Source organism: Hibiscus syriacus, unplaced genomic scaffold (assembly GCF_006381635.1).
Source record: "Hibiscus syriacus cultivar Baekdansim isolate YM2019G1 unplaced genomic scaffold, ASM638163v2 tig00111095_pilon, whole genome shotgun sequence".
NCBI lineage: Eukaryota > Viridiplantae > Streptophyta > Magnoliopsida > Malvales > Malvaceae > Hibiscus > Hibiscus syriacus.
In genome coordinates this window covers 9,601,825-9,623,668 of record NW_024062980.1, presented here as the reverse complement: position 1 = coordinate 9,623,668, position 21,844 = coordinate 9,601,825, and the positions used below count along the sequence as shown (strand labels likewise).

General features: G+C 35.4%; 2 protein-coding genes across 2 annotated transcripts; both read left to right on the top strand.

Annotated features, from left to right (window-relative positions):
* The first annotated feature begins 4,864 nt into the window (after positions 1–4,864).
* LOC120152881 (uncharacterized mitochondrial protein AtMg00810-like) lies at positions 4,865–5,335 on the top strand. The gene has a single exon (XM_039164983.1). The coding sequence runs from the start codon at positions 4,865–4,867 to the stop codon at positions 5,333–5,335; it is 471 nt and encodes a 156-aa protein (XP_039020914.1).
* Positions 5,336–16,393: 11,058 nt separating this feature from the next.
* LOC120152589 lies at positions 16,394–17,617 on the top strand. Its single transcript, XM_039164784.1, has 3 exons — positions 16,394–16,970; positions 17,051–17,236; positions 17,327–17,617. Exons 1-3 carry the CDS (start codon positions 16,479–16,481, stop codon positions 17,609–17,611), a joined length of 963 nt encoding a protein of 320 aa, XP_039020715.1. The 5' UTR covers positions 16,394–16,478; the 3' UTR covers positions 17,612–17,617.
* The last annotated feature ends 4,227 nt before the right edge of the window (positions 17,618–21,844 follow it).

Sequence of the window (21,844 nt, the reverse complement as noted above, 5' to 3'; positions counted from 1 at the left end):
AGAATAAATGGTAGGATTGAAGCAAATTTAAAAAGAGTTAAAACAAAATAAAATAAATTTGGAAATCAAATTTAAAAGAAATCAAATTGAATTATGAGTAACAGGACAAAAACAAATTTTCAAATGAAATCAAGGACAATGGTTATAACTCATGTGAGAACACGTCAATCCTATAAGGATTTGAATTGGGTCTTTGGGTCATTTAATTGGAAAAAATGGATCAAAATAAATAAATAAAATAAAGGTAAAAGAAATTCATTCAAGATTCATCCATCGATTTTCATAAAAAAACTTAAGGAATGTTAAATCTATGAAGATTATTTAAAAGCCTTTGTTACTCATTCCACAAAGTTTTTAAGTGAAATCTAGGTCGTGCTAGTCTGAAACAATAAAAATAAAATAAAGATAACAAATAAAAATATTGTTGATTTTCACTGAGAAACCTCAAATCTAAATCTATGAAGATTAGTTTAAAAACATTTTTTCCTTATTCCACGATTTTCTCTCCTCTAATAATTTTTAAAAGAGAAAAAGAGAAAACAAAGACAAGACCGAAATTGAACAAAGTAACAAGCAGGGTTTCAAATCGTGGTCGCGGTTGCGTTATCGGTCATTTCGTTTTTACCGCGATTGCGGCCATAGCGGGTGGTATTGCGCCCGTAGCGGGCACTATTGTGGGTGTAGCGGAAGCCAGCGCTACCACGATATCGCGGGCGTTATCGTGGTAGCTGGGCATTATTTGAAACCCTGGTAACAAGAACAAAAAATAATTACCTTCAATCAAAAGCTTTATTTTATTGCTCGTATCTCTCAGATTACAATCCTTAGCTTCTCAAAACCAAAAATTATCCCAAATAAAAAGTCGTCATCCTTTTCCATAACAAGAGTGCCTATTTATAGGCTCCAAACACTTTTAAAGCAAAAAAGTCTTAGCATCTTTTTCGTTAATGTTAGATACACTAATTAATAAAAATATTATTAACATAATGAAAAGATCCTAAATTTTCATAAATAAATAATGGAAAGTATAAAGCTAAATTTATTCACAAATAATCAATAAAATAATTGAAAATTTGAAATAAATTAAAATTCATGTATTAGACCCGTATCTAATTTTCTGCACGCATTGTTTTCACTAAAATGATCGTATCTTGAGTTCCTGATGTCTAATTGAGGCTTTTCAAAATGAATTGAAAAGCTAAATGAAAGCCGGTTCTATCTCAATAAGACATCATAAAACATTTGGATCTTGCTTGAGAATTTTTTACTATTCGAATAATGTCCCAGACTTCAAAATCAACTTCAATAAAATGTTTTGGGCCTTCAAAAAAAGGTAGGCAGAAAAAATTGGGTATTACATATTCATTCTTTTCTTCTTCATGTTTTGGTTACTACTTGTATATGATTTGTTTCATTGAATATTCATTTAATGCAATTTGATCCACATCCCATTCTATTTCCATGTTTCTTTGTTTAATTCCATAATTTAGGTATTAATCTTTTGTCATATGTTAAATTCATAGATTAAATTCCCTAAATTTTAGAATTAATTAGGACTTTGAAACTTTATAATTTAGTCACTCATTATAACTTAGCCCTTTAAATTATTGACATTAAGATTAGATTCTTTTAGTTTAGTCCTTAACTCCAATTTCTAAGTTTAGAATTAAACCTTAGATTATAGGTTCCTTAGTCACTAATATTAGATTAGAATAAACCTTTTAGGTTTAGTTTCTTAAATAACCTTTTAGGTTTAAATAACTCTTTCAAAAAAATATCATAAATTCATAATTGGATTAAACAAAATGTTTGTTTATTTTTTTATATTAAAAAAGAACTCTCTTAGAGAAACTGGACGTTCGGTTTCAATATTATAAAATAAATAAATAATTTTCAAGTGACCAGTTAAAATTCAATTAGGTCTCATTAAGTTTGAAACCAATGAACACCCATTTTCCCTAATAATTTGGTTAGTTGTCTAAATTTCTAGTTTTTTATTAGTTGTTTCTTGTTTTCTAAAATTTTTTAAACGACAATATTTTAGTTATTTCAATTAAAATATAAGAAATGATTCTCTTAATGAAACTAGGAAGTCAATTTATTCTTTAATTAGAAATAAATAAATGGTATCAGCTTTTTTTTCTAATTAAAATCTTAAAAAATATCAAATATAACACTCATCTCCCGTATACCTTTACGTATACGAGCTACAAATGTCACATCACTTTTAAAACAGTTTCCCATTTGAAAATCTGTACAATTTTGTTTCATTTTATAAAACCATTAGAATTTATTTATAATTAAAACATGCATTAACTTACATATAAACATAAAAAGAGATGTTCCACATTTTACCGTTTTACAGTAGTTCAATTCAAAGGTTTTACAGAGCGTTTTCACTAAACTTATTACATGCCAACTAAAATATATCAAAAGTAGACAGGTATGTCATACTATTACTGATTAGGCGACTATGACTTGATGTCCGATGATCTCCTTACTCAGCTGGTATTCAACCTACGCGTGAAATGAACACACGTTAAGTATTACTTAGTGAGGCATACATAATCATAAGCAGCTTATAAACATAATATAGGGTAACAATTCTAATATCGAGTAACTTTTTACAATTTATTGTAAACAACTTTGCACCATTGGTGCTATTATGGTCCTTACCCCTTTCTATTCATGTTCATTTATTAGAATGCACAATTAGTGTCTGTACGGGAATTCATCAACTCATGATGAATTTCGTGGGCTGCACACATAGTGCATGTACGGTGATTCATCAACTCATGATGAATTCCGTGAATATGCACACGAAGTACCTGTAGTACACATAGTACTGATATATCGATGCAATATATATTTTTAACAACATATCTTTATAACCCTTAATGTACAAAATAAATGCACTCACCTGACTATCCTCGTTATGTATCCAAAAGGTAAGGATGATTACTCTAGTACTTTGCCTTTGCCCTTAGTTTTACTTGTTTCGGGAGCTTGGTTCTGATCTACTCAAGCATCCATAAACACATATACCATACCCAATGTTAGAATATTTTCTAACCATTATACTTAAACAATACTCAAAAGAATATATCATTAACTTTCTATACCAATATCAGCCTATTTTTAACATTTCTCTCTACATAGTATCGATACTACTACCTTGGTACCGATATCTCCTTCTGGTATCGATACCAAAATTAAGTTCGATGTTGCCTGGTATCGATACCCTTACCATGGTATCGATACTACCATACTATGGTACCGATACCCCCTTCCGATATCAATACCAAAATTAGATTCGATGTTGCTTGGTATCGATACCCCTTATCATGGTATCGATTCTGATTCAATCAGTATCGGTACTGCTCATCTAATTTATCTCATTTTAGCCTATAGTATCGGTACTGTTTTTAGCAGTACCGATACCCTTACCCAGAATTTCCAGTTTTCAACTCGATTTTCATCCCAATGTGGTCAATTCTCGTTATATTTACTCATACAATACTATTAAACTCTTCCTTAACTATCCATACTAACATTCCTTCATTTAGCCTCTTAGAACATCTAAAATCATTCAAGAACATTCAATTCTAAGAATCAAACCACTTTTTCTAATATGTTCTTAATCCCATCTAATACTTCTAATCTCTCATTTATCTCTTTGGCAAGTCAAATCTACCAGTAAACCTCAATAAACACCAATATACTAACATGCCATTTCAAAAACCCATTTTCTAAAATCCCTAATATTTTCTTCATTTCATGCGCAAATGAATAATAATAAAAAAATTTAGAATTTTCAAAATTTTAAGAATCAACAATATTCCATTATTTCGATTAAACATAAGAAATAATTCCCTTAATGCAACTAGGGAGTTAGTTAGTTCTTTAATCAGGAATAAATAATATCGTGTGATTTCCCTAAAATTCTTTTAAATAATTCTATTTTAGAATAAAAGAATCACATATCAAAACTCGAATTCTTAATTTTTTAATATTGGGACAATTTATAATTGACAATACATATTCTGGGTGCTCTGTGCGTGCTAATCTTTCCCCGAGCTTAATCGACTCTCGAACCCAAAATTTCATAAAACGCATACCGACTCTGTCTTTTTAAAAGTTTTTATTAAAGTTCTTTAAAATGACGTTTTTTAGGTTCTCAACATACCTAACCCAAAAGTCGATGATGACTTCATACATTTCCAAATCTTTTTCATACATTTCCAAATCTTTTTCAAACATTTCCAAATCTTTTTCAAACATTCTTTTGAGTTCTGTCAAATGCGTGACTCTAAATTAAGCAGAGGAAAAAAGTGTCATGATAGTGTGCTTACATCCAAATTGGGTTTTGTGAATTATAAAACAGATTCTTCTCTATTTATTAAGGAAAGTGACAACTTCAAAGTGTCGTTAATGGTGAATGTTGATGACATCATTCTTACTAGAAATGATGGAGTTGAGGTTGATACTATTGTGAGAATTATTAACTCTGAATTTTCATTAAAAGACATGGGACAAATTGAATTTTTCTTAGCATGGAGATTTAACAGTCCTCGGTCTTGTGTTAAATCATAAGTGTTATATCCTTGAGTTGTTATCAAGGGTTAGCATGGTTTTCTTTTTCTATTTTTATTGCCCTCCCGATTTTAAGGCATTGTTCTGATTAATCTAGATTGATTCACACCGCACACCTGATTTTAGTGAATGAGTCTCCCAACGAGAATTTTATGCATAAACAAGGACTTGAACCCGAAATTTTATTTAAACGATATCAATCTGATTACTACTTGAATCAACTCTATTGATTAGCATGGTGTCTTTTAATTATACTCCTACTCCAATTATTATGACGCCCAAGTTACTCGTTGATGAAGGGCAGTTGTTTCATGACATTCACTTGTATAGAAGTATTGTTGGTGGATTACAGTATGGTAGGATGACAAGACCGGACATAGCTTTTGTGGTTAATAAAGTTAGCCAATATATGAATTGTCCTAGGGATGCGCATTGGAAAGCTGTCAAATATAATCTTAGGTATTTAAGCGGTACTGTTGATTATGATTTAGTGTATCATTCTTTTGAAATAGTTGATCTTGTTTGCTATTCGGATGAGGGTCGGGTAGCGTCGATTGAAAATAGACGCTCAAGTATTAGTTACTGCATTTTTCTCGGGGGCTACCTAGTAGCTTGGTGTTCGAAGAAGCAAAGTGTGGTGTCAAGGTCAACTTGTGAAGCCGAAATAGGAGTGTTGCTAACACAGTCTCTGAATTGGTCGAGTTGGAGCAACTTTTGGCTGAGATTGGTGTGTCTATTGTAGGAAAACGGTTGTTTGGTGCAACAACTCTTCCATAGTTTCCATGTCACCTAATCTAACTCATGCGCGCTGTATACACCCGTTTTTGACCGGGTTTAAAATATATATATATATATATATATATATATATATATATATATATATAATATTATAATAATTAATTCTTATTATTAATTACTATTATTATTTTATATATATATTGGGTTAGTTATCTACTTGGAATCCCATGAAATCCGGTGACTTTGAGAGAAATGGCTTTGTGGGTCCTTAAAAAGTGGATTTTAGGTTGCCACTTACTGGATAAGGATCACGACACCATAAAAAAAGAGGGCAGTTGAGGTTGTTATCATCTTTCTCCATGATTCTCGACATGCTAGGCTTGTTATATAAACTAGTTGTAAAAATGCAAATAGGGGGGTTCAAGGCAATCCAATTATGGATGGGGCCTACTTCATGGGAAGATCTGAGATTCTTGCTTGGATCAACTTCGCCCCTCTTCATTTTCTCTCTTCACCATTGTCACACTTTTATAACCCCACTGCTCCAACAACACCAACGGAAGTAACGTCAACCCTGTTAATGGAAGAACCAGCAGTTCATTGCGTGGGATGCGTGGACTTAAAGCATCGGTGATCGAACTTTCCCAACCATGGTTTACTCCGATGCTTTTTTTGGTGGCTGCCGAGAAATCTTTCGTGTATACGGTGAAGCAGGAACCGTCTTATTTGCTTGGTATCGTGCCTCGTAGTGGACATGATTCACACGAAGTTGATGAAGATATGCACTTGGTTCTAGCTCATCAAATAGTGTTATGGAAACATGGCAAATGCTGGGAAGGGAAAAGGTGCTTACATACTAAAAGGAAGATTAAATGAGGCTGCACAAACGAAAATGGAGGGGGCGATTTGGAGGAGAACAGAACACACCCATAACGAAATGGTTCCAATGGCCTCCATTCTCACTCAACCGGGCATCTGATGCATTAGAATCCATCGATTCAGAGCCGTTGCACCCGTATTCTCCATGGTTAAGTTTCTTAAACCCAACAAAGCAGTCATCGTCCTCCAAGGTCGATAAGCCGAGCGCAAAGCCATGGTCGTGAAATCCTTTGACGATGGCACACGTGACCGCCATTACGGCCACTGTTTGGGTTGCATGGATAAAGAAGTACCCGAGCAAGGTCATCCGCAAAGACTCCAAGATCTGCGCCAATCATCTGGTGTTGCCGATGATGAGGTGGAGCAACATGCTTCGATCGAGTTTATGGCGGGCTTCTGACATTGCAAACGGTGAATTGAAATATGAAGTTTTCTACACTCGTTTTTCATCCCTGGAAAGTACGTATATTTTATACTTGGCTACCATGCTAAATTCTTGTTTAATCTGTTAACAGTTTCCTAAAGATGTTAAATGTGTAGTTTTACATCATCAACTTCAACACGATTGCGTCCGAATTTTTTATTGTTATTGCCTTCCTTTTTATTTAGTTTTTTATATTATCTTATTTTATTTTATTGTATTTTTTCTTTTTTCTTTTTTTGATTTATTTATTATCTTTTATCTAACATTTTTGACTCTTTTAGAAGAATTCCAACTAATCAAAGGTAATTAATTTGAATCGGGTATTTTAAATTTAAATTTAATTTTTTTCGCAATCAAAGACAACCGATAAATTAATTGGTACCGAAAGGGCGGTTCAAGGGTGCTAATCCTTCCTTGACTGTAACCGACTCCCGAATCCGACACATCTTTGGTAAGATGCAGATCAGGTAAGAAATAAGGTATCCGATCTACCTATTTAATAAAATAAATGATCGGTGGCGACTCTAACCCAATCAATTCAAGTCGAAGCCCAATTTCAGGTCCAACCGAAAGACTGTTCCGACAGCTTGGCGACTCTGCTGGGGATAGGTAAGTGAGTCAGGCCATAATTAATTTCTGGTTGTCTTTTTTATGCGAAAATTGTAAGTTTAAATTTTAATTTATTTATTCGGTTCCGATTATTTACCTTTGATTATTTTTCAAATAAATAGTTGTACTAACATTTTTCAATGATTTCAGATTTTTGAAAAGTTTCTATCTCAGGCTCTATACCCGAGCTCCGAACCCTTTTAAGTGGGGGCGAAAGAGACGCCTTCGTGTGAATTTATTCACCGTATGGGCCTAGCAAGTAACCTTCGGGATTCATATACCTTATGCCTTCGTGTGAATTCATTCTCCGTATGGGCATAAGGGAATGTTTCCTCTAGAGTTTAACTTAGTCCACACAAGCTTATAATGGGCTTAGGACTAAGGGTCTGGCAAGCCCAAGGGGGCACCGACAAGGGGAACTCGAGTACCTTTTTAGAACCTAAACCGGGAGAGTACAGGGAATTAGAGCCCACCCCAAAACCTCATTCCAAACCCTAGGCTGTTTTATTTCCTGCTTTATTTTCTGTTCAAAGCATGCGAACTAGACAAACATGTGGTTAGGTTTTGTTTGAAATTAGCATGCAGGATAGAGATCATGTCCGGGTAGGAATAATAAGCATGTGGGGTAGATATCATGTGGGGTAAGACTTTTCATTTTTATCATTTTTTATCATCATTATCTCACTAACTTTTTTTTCCTCCTTTCATTTTTATTCTTTGGCATTTTTTTTATCATTCGCATCATTAAAACGAGGTATTGATCCACCAAAAATGTGTTTGTTAAACGTAAATAATCTGCATTAATGGACAAAGGGGTTATAATACAAAGAGATAAAAAGCTCAGAAGTCCAACCGTGATCAAAGAATACTCAGAGGCAAAAGTTGCAGGGGCAAGACGAGGAAATGGTTACTGACCAGGAGAGTCCTTTCGAAAATTACGAGAACAAGATGGTGAAACCCTAGCTAAGCCGGAAACCATTATTGATTAATTCCAAGAACAGGTCGACAACCTTCGGATTGAGGGCTCCAATGGCACTTTCGTTTGGAACGAGCTCGGCATAGAGCGAAGGCCGGAGATGCAGTCATTCGAGACCTTTTTTGGGGCAAGCAACTCGTTACCCGCACAAGTTTAGCCAAAGGAACTGGAATGGTTCGACAAGATATTCAACCGGTGAAAAAGCGGAAGACGAATCAACTTTCCAGAGGCTATGCAGGATCTATACCATCAAAAAAGTTTTTTGTCTCTTCAGACGTAACATTTTTGTCCCCAATAAGGATTATTCAGAATAATAGGCACATTTTTCGGATCAATGCCTCGAACATTTCATGCATCATACATTCAGACATATTGTGCATTTTGTTATTTTTTCTTTACATTCGCATTATGATTCCCTTTTTTCATTACATTCACATGTCTCATCAAAAATGAGAACATTCCGATCCTATGACATATAAGGAGCTTTACCAACAGTTGTTTGATGCACACGTGGTGTCCATGAAGCCCCGTACCCCAGGTAGTATGATGAGAACGCTCATTGCGAAAATCATAGCGGAGTCCCAGGGTGCACTATTGAGAATTACTCCACCATCAAGAGAGTCATACAGAAAATACGTAACAAGAATCGGATCGACTTCAACAACTTGGGGGCATCCAAGTGAGGCATATCATCTCATCATTTGAGCCATTCTGTTTGGATTTGTTTTTTCATTCTTTTCTCAAGTTTTTGCAAGGACTTTTAAATAAATTTATGTTGCTTTAATGATGGCGAGCAATAAATCACATTTGCAAACTTGCAATTCTTTGAATATCATTTGAATTAAGAAACTCTGTTAATGGTTTAAAGTTACGGATCTTTGACAAAGTAACATGATTTAAAAAAAAAGGACTTTGACCTTATCCAAAATATACCCTCAAACACCATACCCTACTCTTGTAATCAACCAATATACCCTTTTCCTTTCATAAGGTGCGGACAACACGGGGCATCATTTGCATATGACAATTACTATGTTTTTTATTTAAGACGTTCAATGATGATGATGATCTTTACAAATGAAAGAGTCGAGTAGGTGAATCCAGTTTAGGTCAGTTGCTTGAAAATTGAACTCTAAAGATGAGATTCCTTGACTTTCAAAAAACACCTAGGCTATAACAGGTTCTTCTTGACAATCTTAGGAAATTAAATCCGTAAAAACTGAGCTATTCCGCTAAGGCAATTGGTTATAGAGGAAACTTGAAAGCCCTGGCCTTATGAGTAGATTACGTTCAAACCATGACATTGCTCGGACACTTGGCAATTCGGTGTTTGCTCCACTGCTCTTGTCAGGCTGAAGACTCTGTGATGAGATGAACCCTTCAGTTAACTTGATAACTGTGATTATAATATTAAGCTGTCCCTCTAAAGCAATTGGTTAAACGCCCCGGCTTTATGGATTCAGCTAGTCAGATAACGACAAATTAAATCAAATTTATCTAAGCAAGAAATTTTCGGTAAAATGGACTAAGGGAGTTAAGGAACACCTGTTATAGTCAACTACACACGAGCACTCAAGAATTTCATTTTTAGACCGATGTTTTTGCACTGCCTTTGTTAGAGGAGCCTACAAAGCTTGAACAAATAGAAGATTTCAGAGGACTGAAATAAAAGGTCTAGTAAGTGATCATGCTAGTTGTGTCATTTTGTCCGCACCCAATTGAAGTGCCAAAGCATGTTGCGATATTTCAAAAAAAAAATGACATTTTTTTCCCCAAAACCTTATAAAGGAGGCCAAGCTAAAGCCAACCCATCCATTTGACACTAGTCAAAGAGCTGTAACTCTGAAAACGTTAAAAGAGCTATTGATTCCTTTGATATTCTTTGAACTCACGTTTATAATTTGATTCAATTACGAATAATATTTTACAGCATTTTTATCGTTTTCTCTCCTGAAACAAGAAAAATGAGAAAAACATTTTCAAACAGAACAATCTCAGATATGAAATGTCTATAAAGCCCAAGCTCGAGAAGCAAATGGGGCACGATCGATTCCATGGACCAGATTGGCAGACAAAGTACGAAGAGATAACACATAATTCATTCATGTTGCATGCATCTTAGACATACTTAGGTGCGTCACATTCATCATTTTAACATACACGTTTTTGCAGCTTTTAGAGTCAAGTTTCGACTTCAAGACGAAGGATACTCAATTCAAAAGCACGTTTAAAGATTCATGTTGCAAGAAGCTACACTTCGACCAACTCGACAGATTGAAAGTTTCTCTCGAAACAACACAATTTGCTCGAGAGCCAATTTCAACTTCACAACGAAGGATATTGGACTCCAGACAACGCAAGTTCAACTTCACGATGAAGGGACCGCTGGTTGTCAATAAACAACTTCTCAATTTCAGAGCCAATTTCAACTCACAACGAAGGATATTGGACTCCAGACAATGCAAGTTCAACTTCACGACAAAGGGACCGCTGGTTGTCAATAAACAATTTCCCAATTTCAGAGTCAATTTCAACTTCACAGCGAAGGATATTGGACTCAAGACAACGCAAGTTCAACTTCACGACGAAGGGACCGCTGGTTGTCAACAAACAACTTCTCAATTTCAGAGCCAATTTCAACTTCACAACGAAGGATATTGGACTCCAGACAACGCAAGTTCAACTTCACGACGAAGGGACCGCTGGTTGTCAATAAACAATTTCCCAATTTCAAGATCCAATTTCAACTTCACAACGAAGGATATTGGACTCCAGACAACGCAAGTTCAACTTCACGACGAAGGGACCGCTGGTTGTCAATAAACAATTTCTGAATTTGAGAGTCAATTTCAACTTCACAGCGAAGGATATTGGACTCAAGACAATGCAAGTTCAACTTCACGACGAAGGGACCGCTGGTTGTCAACAAACAACTTCTCAATTTCAGAGCCAATTTCAACTTCACAACGAAGGATATTGGACTCCAGACAACGCAAGTTCAACTTCACGACGAAGGGACCGCTGGTTGTCAATAAACAACTTCTCAATTTAAGAGCCAATTTCAACTTCACAGCGAAGGATATTGGACTCCAGACAACGCAAGTTCAACTTCACGACGAAGGGACCGCTGGTTGTCAATAAACAATTTCCCAATTTCAGAGTCAATTTCAACTTCACAGCGAAGGATATTGGACTCAAGACAACGCAAGTTCAACTTCACGACGAAGGGACCGCTGTTTATCAACAAATAACTTCTCAATTTCAGAGCCAATTTCAACTTCACAACAAAGGATATTGGACTCCAGACAACGCAAGTTCAACTTCACGACGAAGGGACCGCTGGTTGTCAATAAACAATTTCCCAATTTCAAGAGCCAATTTCAACTTCACAACGAAGGATATTGGACTCCAGACAACGCAAGTTCAACTTCACGACGAAGGGACCGCTGGTTGTCAATAAACAATTTTCCAATTTCAGAGTCAATTTCAACTTCACAGCGAAGGACATTGGACTCAAGACAACGCAAGTTCAACTTCACGACGAAGGGACCGCTGGTTGTCAACAAACAACTTCTCAATTTCAGAGCCAATTTCAACTTCACAACGAAGGATATTGGACTCCAGACAACGCAAGTTCAACTTCACGACGAAGGGACCGCTGGTTGTCAATAAACAATTTCCCAATTTCAAGAGCCAATTTCAACTTCACAGCGAATGATATTGGACTCAAGACAACGCAAGTTCAACTTCACAAACGAAGGGACGGCTGGTTGTCAACAAACAATTTTCCAGTTCCAGAACCAATTTCAACTCCACAACGAAGGGAATCGTACACACGAGCAGAATCCATCTTTAGATTGGATTTCAACTTCACGACGAAGGATATCCAACTCAAAGAAGGAGCATCTGTCAACAAACTTTCTAGTTTCAGAGTTAATTTCAACTTCACGACGAATGATATCCAATTCCTGGCTTAACTTCATGGCGAAGGGGTCACCCACTGTTTCAACTTCACGACGAAGGGAATCGTGCCCACAAGCAATCATGCCATCCACAGATTTGACTTCCTTAAGTCAACGATTAGAGCTTCTGAGAGGATTTCTTTAACATGCAGAAACAAGTGGATTATCGGTCACCTTTGAGATTATTTCCCTTGAAACAGAAGATTTTGTGTCACTTTAGATGGTTTCCCTCGAAACTAAAGATTTTGTCTCTCTTGAGACAATTTCTCTTGAAACAAATTTTGTCTCTCTTGAGACGGTTTCTCTTGAAACAAATTTTGTCTCTCTCGAGACAGTTTCCCTTGAAACACCAACCAATATGTTTCTCTTGAAACAAAATTTTGCATTCATGGAGACAGTTTCTCTTTAAACACAAAAAATCTTTGAAATCGTTTCTCTTGAAACACAAAAAACCTTTGAAATCGTTCCTCTTGAAACACAAAAAAACCTTTGAAAATGTTTCTCTTGAAACACAAAGACCTTTGAGTTCGACTACGCTCAACTCCAAGGCACATCATTTGCAACATAGCTCAAGGCAAGAAGGGCTATTTGCTAACCAAAGACCTTCGAGTTCGACTACTCTCAGCTCCGAGGCACATCATTTGCAGCATAGCTTAAGTCGAGAAGGGCTATCTGCCAACCAAAGACCTGACGAGTTCGATTTCATTCAGCTCGATGACAGTGGTGAACTACTTTCTAGAAGAATTTTCAAGCCGAAATCTTTAAACCGAGAAGAAAACAGAGGCCCAATTCCAGGAAGCTCAATCACATTTGAGAAGACTGGACAAAAACTGGTTGTCTTTTTCGTCTTTGCCCTATTCTTGTTAACACAAGAATGTGCAAAGAGGGGCAGCTGTAGACACCCGTTTTTGACCGCGTTTAAAAAAAAATATATATATATAATATTATAATAATTAATTCTTATTATTAATTACTATTATTATTTTATATATATATTGGGTTAGTTATCTACTTGGAATCCCATGAAATCCGGTGACTTTGAGAGAAATGGCTTTGTGGGTCCTTAAAAAGTGGATTTTAGGTTGCCACTTACTGGATAAGGATCACGACACCATAAAAAAAGAGGGCAGTTGAGGTTGTTATCATCTTTCTCCATGATTCTCGACATGCTAGGCTTGTTATATAAACTAGTTGTAAAAATGCAAATAGGGGGGGTTCAAGGCAATCCAATTATGGATGGGGCCTACTTCATGGGAAGATCTGAGATTCTTGCTTGGATCAACTTCGCCCCTCTTCATTTTCTCTCTTCACCATTGTCACACTTTTATAACCCCACTGCTCCAACAACACCAACGGAAGTAGCGTCAACCCTGTTAATGGAAGAACCAGCAGTTCATTGCGTGGGATGCGTGGACTTGAAGCATCGGTGATCGAACTTTCCCAACCATGGTTTACTCCGATGCTTTTTTTGGTGGCTGTCGAGAAATCTTTCGTGTATACGGTGAAGCAGGAACCGTCTTATTTGCTTGGTATCGTGCCTCGTAGTGGACATGATTCACACGAAGTTGATGAAGATATGCACTTGGTTCTAGCTCATCAAATAGTGTTATGGAAACATGGCAAATGCTGGGAAGGGAAAAGGTGCTTACATACTAAAAGGAAGATTAAATGAGGCTGCACAAACGAAAATGGAGGGGGCGATTTGGAGGAGAACAGAACACACCCATAACGAAATGGTTCCAATGGCCTCCATTCTCACTCAACCGGGCATCTGATGCATTAGAATCCATCGATTCAGAGCCGTTGCACCCGTATTCTCCATGGTTAAGTTTCTTAAACCCAACAAAGCAGTCATCGTCCTCCAAGGTCGATAAGCCGAGCGCAAAGCCATGGTCGTGAAATCCTTTGACGATGGCACACGTGACCGCCATTACGGCCACTGTTTGGGTTGCATGGATAAAGAAGTACCCGAGCAAGGTCATCCGCAAAGACTCCAAGATCTGCGCCAATCATCTGGTGTTGCCGATGATGAGGTGGAGCAACATGCTTCGATCGAGTTTATGGCGGGCTTCTGACATTGCAAACGGTGAATTGAAATATGAAGTTTTCTACACTCGTTTTTCATCCCTGGAAAGTACGTATATTTTATACTTGGCTACCATGCTAAATTCTTGTTTAATCTGTTAACAGTTTCCTAAAGATGTTAAATGTGTAGTTTTACATCATCAACTTCAACACGATTGCGTCCGAATTTTTTATTTTTATTGCCTTCCTTTTTATTTAGTTTTTTATATTATCTTATTTTATTTTATTGTATTTTTTCTTTTTTCTTTTTTTGATTTATTTATTATCTTTTATCTAACATTTTTGACTCTTTTAGAAGAATTCCAACTAATCAAAGGTAATTAATTTGAATCGGGTATTTTAAATTTAAATTTAATTTTTTTTGCAATCAAAGACAACCGATAAATTAATTGGTACCGAAAGGGCGGTTCAAGGGTGCTAATCCTTCCTTGACTGTAACCGACTCCCGAATCCGACACATCTTTGGTAAGATGCAGATCAAGTAAGAAATAAGGTATCCGATCTATCTATTTAATAAAATAAATGATCGGTGGCGACTCTAACCCAATCAATTCAAGTCGAAGCCCAATTTCAGGTCCAACCGAAAGACTGTTCCGACACGCGCATCAAGCATGTGGAGATTGATGTTAATTTTGTTCGAGAGAGAGTCATTGTTGGTCGGTTTCTTGTTAAATTTTTTGCTCTCGAATGAACAGGTGGTTGATATTCTGACCAAACTTATTCATCTGGCTTACTTCAATCGGTTGCGTTCTCAGCTTGGTGTTGTGTCTACTTCTGACTTTCAGAGGAAAAATCAAACCGGGAAAATATCCGAGTATATAAATGACACGACTCTTGGTCGATTAATCTGTTAAGCAGGCTGTTAGGCCGTTACTATTTTTGTTAGCCATATGGGGCTTCAGTATTTTGGGCTTTAAATAGTCATTTGTTGCATTGTTGTACGTTGGGTTGAACTTATACGTTTTCTGAATTGAAGTTCTATTTTTCCTTTCGTTTCTCTGTTATATCTCTTTTCCCTTTTTCAGTACAGTTCCTTTTTTATTGTTCATTTTCTTCTCCGCTCATCCTCTAGTCACCGGATTCTATCATCGAGTTAGGATACACTGCTTTTTCGAAAATGTGGGGTTGCCATCGATGTGCCCGAAGTGAATGTATAATCTGCCGCCAAAGCATAGTCGCCAATTCTTATTTTCGAAAATGGTGAAACTGCAGCAATATTGTCGACACCGGGAGCAATGGCATCTGGTTCAAAGTGCCAGGGTTTATAGTATTTGGTCCTCTTGAAGAGAAATAAGTCAATTCTGGTGCAGGTTTTGTACCTAAACTTACTTTTGGTTTATGTTCAACTTTAACATACTCTCCAACAGGGATGGACCAGGGGACGGCATGGAGGGAATATCTCCTCTAAACATTTAAAATTAACTTATAGATTTTTTATTGAAAACCTGATTTCTCCTCTTAAAATTTTATAAGTTTAAATTTGTCCCCTTAAAATTTTAAAAATTTAAGTTCATCTCAACATAAAATCTTACGTCCATTCTAGATCTCCAACCCAATTTCTAGTAGAAAGAGGAAGACTACTAGATTTCCAATGGTTTCATTCTTGTTTACTGATCCTAGCTTGTTGAGTCACCTGTACCATGGTTGAAAGATGCATTTCTTAATAGGACACTCTGGAAATGTTGATTTGCCTTCAAAAGTCAGACCATTTCCTAGTCACCGTTCCAATGAAACTTCGATTGAGTGTACCAGCACCAACGTTGTATTGGAAAAATATCAAATTAGACCCGTAATTTTAATTTATTTTTAGTTGCCCCTATTTTACCATTAGTCATCACTGAAACATGGTCCATGGATGTCCAAACACAAAATCCATAAGCCCAAAAATCATTTCCCTCTCATTGGCGGGCGGCGGACAATAATTGTAAGGTGGTGCCATTCAAAACCAAAGCTGCCAACCGTAACATGGCTGTCAAGTAACGAGTCCCTCGCTGCTTTTTCACTTTTCTAAAATCAATACACGTATCTCTTTTGTCTTCATCTCCCACTTTGGTCGTCCTATACTTAGTCCACAATCAACCATCTCTATCAAGCTCTCACCCAAATCCACAAAAATAAAAACATACCCTGAAATTGTACGAACATCTACTTCATAAACCAACACAAAAGACAGATTCCTGGTCAGTTTTGGGTGAGAGAACCTCCGCCGAAGATGCACGCCAAGACAGACTCAGAGGTGACTAGCCTCGACACATCATCGCCAACCAGGTCTCCGCGGCGTCCGGTTTATTACGTGCAGAGCCCATCGCGCGATTCCCATGACGGAGAAAAGACCGCAACGTCTTTCCGTTCGACGCCGATCCTGAGCCCCGCGGGGTCACCGCCGCACTCCCATTCCTCCGTGGGGCGCCACTCACGTGAGTCCTCGTCGAGTCGGTTTTCGGGGTCGCTTAAGCCCGGATCCGGCAAGGTCTTGCAGAACGACGGCTCGTCTAGGGGAGCACATCGAAAGGGACAAAAGCAGTGGAAAGAATACGATATGATTGAAGAAGAAGGACTGCTTGCAGATGGAGAGCGCGATAAAAGTCTCCCCAGAAGATGCTATATTCTAGCTTTTGTTCTTGGCTTCTTTATTCTCTTCTCCATGTTTTCTTTGATTCTCTGGGGGGCTAGCAGGCCACAAAAACCCAAGATCATAATGAAGGTAATTTGTAATCTCAGTATACTTCTCATCTTGTTGGATTGTATTCCTATATGGGTTTTAATCCTTTTTTGTTGTTGCAGAGTATAAAAATTGAGGAATTCAAGATCCAAGCTGGTTCAGATTTCACAGGTGTGGCAACCGAAATGATCACCATGAATTCAACAGTGAAGTTCATTTATCGCAACACTGGAACATTTTTTGGCGTCCATGTAACAGCGACTCCCCTAGATCTATCATATTCTCTGCTCACCGTTGCTTCAGGAACCGTAAGTCCCCTCCACCTGAAAAACACCGAAAGAAATCTACTTTAACATTGGATCAAAACCTCATGATTTCGTTCCATTTCGGTGTTTCAGATGAAGAATTTTCATCAATCCAGGAAGAGCCAAAGGCCTGTAACTGTAACAGTGATGGGAAACAAGGTTCCTATGTACGGAGGTGGAGCGAGTTTGAGCAGTTCGACGGGGACAACATCGGTTCCGATTTCATTTAAACTCAACTTCGTTGTTCGAACAAGAGCTTATGTGCTGGGCAAATTGGTGAAGCCAAAGTTCCACAAGAAGATCGAATGTGTCATAACTTTCGATCCCAAGAAACTCAATGTCCCCATTTCCCTCAAGAAATCTTGCACATACGATTGACTGACAGATCCAATTACATACAAGACACGTCGAAAAGGGTTTCTTCATTTATTTTCTTTCAGAATTGCTAGTCTTACTTTTGTTGAAGGGAAGTGGGAAATGAATGAGATACAGCTAAGCGGGCAAGGGCAGGGAGTGAGAAACGCGCTTGTGGACTTATTGGAGCTGCCCGTCTGCCCATTGATAGAAGACCACGTACGGGGATTTGTCAGTTGTTGTGAGCTATGACTTTTAATTTTTTTTAAGATGTAAAAGACAGAAATATTTATGTTTTATAATGGGAAAATTCTATTGTGTTTGATGAGTAGCGGTTAGGGTAGTAAATAAGACGAATAAGACGAGACAGATCTCGAGTTATTCGAGATCGATTTGATCAAGGTTTGATAAATATTTAGATCGAATGGATTCGAGTTCGACTTGAGTTCTTAACGAGCCGAAACGAGTTACACGATATTCGATTCAAAAAGCTCGTGAGCAACTCGAAAAAAAATGTTATATTATAATTTTAGATTTTTTAAAATTATATTATTAAAAATATACTATTAATAATTATAAAATTTTAAATATATATTAAAAATTCCATAATACAACTACTCTTAAATTTTAATTTTTTTAATTAACCAATCTAAGTTTAATTGTTACATTGTATATTACTAAAAGAAAAATAAAAGCACATATAATTAAGCACATGTTAAATTGCACGTGTTTGGTTGATTTTTTTCTTTTTTTTTTAATTTTTTACTGAACAAGTACTTGACAACGTCGAAAAATAAAATAAAAAATAAGAAAAAAATAGCTAAACAATAGAAAAATTGAAAATAGTTAAAAATTATTTTTGAATAAATATTCTTATATTTATTTTAAATTAATAAAAAAGTATTTATCGGACAAATATTTAATATATTTCTAATGATAATATTTTTAATAATTAATTTTTTAAATTATTGTTATATTTTGAGGTTTCGAGTTCAAATATCATAATTATCAAGGGTTTTAGCATTTAATATCAAGATACTATATTGTACTTATCTCATAAATCGGTACCAAGTCGATTAATTAATGTCTTTGTAATAAATCCTAAACCCTAAATCTTAAATCTAAACCCTAACCCATAAACCCTAAACTCTTAATCTGATTATGTAATAGGGGTTAAGTTATGCACATGAAGGTAACATACAAATTATGCAAAATGATGTTATGTGACTCCTAAATAAATCATTCGCATACTTATACATAAACATATCAATATGCAAAATAAATATACACAACTAAATAAAGAAAACAATTCTAAATAGAGACTAAATTAAAATAAACCTAAATGTGATGATAAATTTAAGTTAAATATACTAACTTTAGAATTATAATTAAATTAATAAAATTAAACTTGTTATCGACGTGACTAACTTGTTATCTGATTTCTTTTTCCAGTTTTCAATGTTTGGTGACATGATTGGTAAGACATGAAGTTAATTATGCAGCTACGCCTGTGGAAAAAAGAGACCCAGCCATTAGTAATGATCCAAGATTTTGGTCATTGGATCATCAATCAAACTAACAGTACTGGTGAATAAAATAATTAGCTTTTGCATTTTTCAATTGAAAATATTTAATGACATGATTGGATCATCAATCTACTAGGATGCAGACATGATTGGTCGAAAAGGGGTATGCTCCGTTTCAAAATTGAATTGAAAAAGCATATTGCAAATGATAACTGTACTAAATTTCTGCAACTTCAACGGAATCAGGCAATGACTGCATCTAAGATAATTTAAAACGAATTTCGAAACTGTTAACCTTTAAAACTTCCTTCTGGGATTGTTCATAGGTAACAAATGGAGCAAATCGATGATGTTCTTTGTCGATATTTGTAGTTAAAAAGAATGAAGATAACATCAATTTTTGAACATTTCAATAACATGCATTTACAATTTATACAGCTAAATTTAGCCTTCCACTGAATCTACATTCATAAGAACATACTGCAGTTCTTACTAACCATTTTCAAATCGAAAATAAAGTGTACAGCAATGGCATCAAAAATGAAGATACTATAATGTAGAAAGGTTATCTCCTTCTTTCTAAGGCTACAATTTCGTCGGGAAACCTAAGAACTCTAATTCCAGAGAATCTGCATTCCAATGCAAACCCTACTGCTTTGTTCATCTGTCTCCACAATTACTGTATACTATATAGCAAATCATTCCAAATTTAACCAAAATTTATCATAAATCTTCCAAAAATGTAAGTGAATAAAACCCAACAGAAAAAAACTTCACGAACAATTATAAAACGAAATAGAACTAATTCAGAAGAGGAGGGCTCACAACATTGAATCAGGTTAGAGAGCTCGGTAGAATTGTGCTGAAGCAATATCCCACATTGGGGAAGTACATGAGTGGACCACTTATTTGGTATTATAAATAAACGGCAGCTACCTCCTTTCAACATACTTAGTGGGCGAGTTTGAGCTTCAATCGAGCTTGAGTCTCGAGCTTCAATTGAGCTTCTGAATTTTTTTCTGAATTTGAGCCTTTTCGAGTTCGAGTCAAGTTTCAATATTTTCCTTCGAGTTCAATTCGAGCCTGAAAATTGTAGGCTCGTGAGTTTTCGAGTCGAGTCGAGCTTACATTTAAAGTTTTCGAGTTCGAGTCGAGCTCGACTTGGCTAGTTTACACCCCTAGTAGCGGTGATCATTAGTATTATTGATTTAATTTATAAAAATTTAAATTTTAAAAGATTCAACGTATAATTATAAAATAATTAAAATTTTAATGATAAATTATTTAAAATAAATGATAAAATATATTTGATTTTTTTTATTTTTATCAATATATTTGATTTTTTTTCAATTAGGTCACTAAACTATTTAGATGCATTCAATTAAGCCACTTGTCGTTAATATTTAATGGAGAAGTTGATGTAGCAGTTAAAATATTTGGTATAATTACACATTTGGTCATTGTTACTTATATATTTTATCAATTTGGTCTTAATTTTAATAAAAAAATAAATTTAACCCTCTACTTTTTAATTTTAAAAGATTTTAAAAGTTACGGCATATTCTATATTTATAATAAAACAAAATCTATGTTCCTTAGACACTTCATATATTTGTTGAAATATTTGTATTTGATAAGTTTTGTGTGCAATTAAATTAATCCATGTTCATATGATTATATTATGTTATTGTAAGATGGGTTGTAATTAGAGTTTGTATTATGTTCTACTTAGACGATCTGTAATCGAGTTTGGATAGTGATCGGTTCAATTTTGAGTTTGATTTTCAATCTGGTTTGAGTTTCAACTCCTTTAATAAGTTTGCTCGGTAATTGCACTCCTAATTGTAACAATTTCCCTGTTGAAATGCTGACATGCATGTAGATTTATGCAACAATTGTGCTTCTTTGATTTTGAAACTTGGTTTGTGTTTCAACTCCTTTAATAAGTTTGGCTCGGTAATTGTACTCCTAACTGTAACAATTTTGTTGTTGAAAATTCGTGACATGCATGTAGATTTATGAAACAATTGTGCTTCTGTTGAACAATAATTATTGGTAATTAAATTAATCCATTGACGGGATGCTTTTGATAACCATAAATGGAATTTTTAGTAAATATTTTGTTTTGTTATAAATAATAGTGACCAAATGTGTAATTATATCAAATATTTTAATTTATTAAAATTAGGACCAAATTGATAGAATATGTAAGTAACAGTGACTAAATGTGTAATTATACAAAATATTTTAAATGTCACATCAGTTATCCGTTAAATATTAACGACGGACGACTTAATTGAATGCATTTAAATAGTTGAGTGACCAGATTGAAAAAAAAAATCAAAAATATTGGTCAAAATGAAAAAGGCCAATAGTTAGGTGGTCACTAGTATAGTTTACCCTTTATTTTAAATAATTTATCTTAAATTTTTAACTATTTTATAATTATACGTTGAGTCCTTTGAATTTTTTAATAAATTAAATTAATGGTGTTCGTCGTTAGTGATACTCGTCGCTGCTTGTCATGCACAAAAGAATCATCCTAATGTTAATTCCTTCTATAAAACAAAAGATACTAATGACATAAACCCGAGTGTTTACTTCTTGAAATTAATCGAATTAATTGATTGAATTAAATTAGTTTGATTAATTTGGTCGATAATCGAATTTGTTCGATCGAGAAATGATTAATGTTTTTTAATATTCAGTTAATGGTTAATTCAGATCGAAA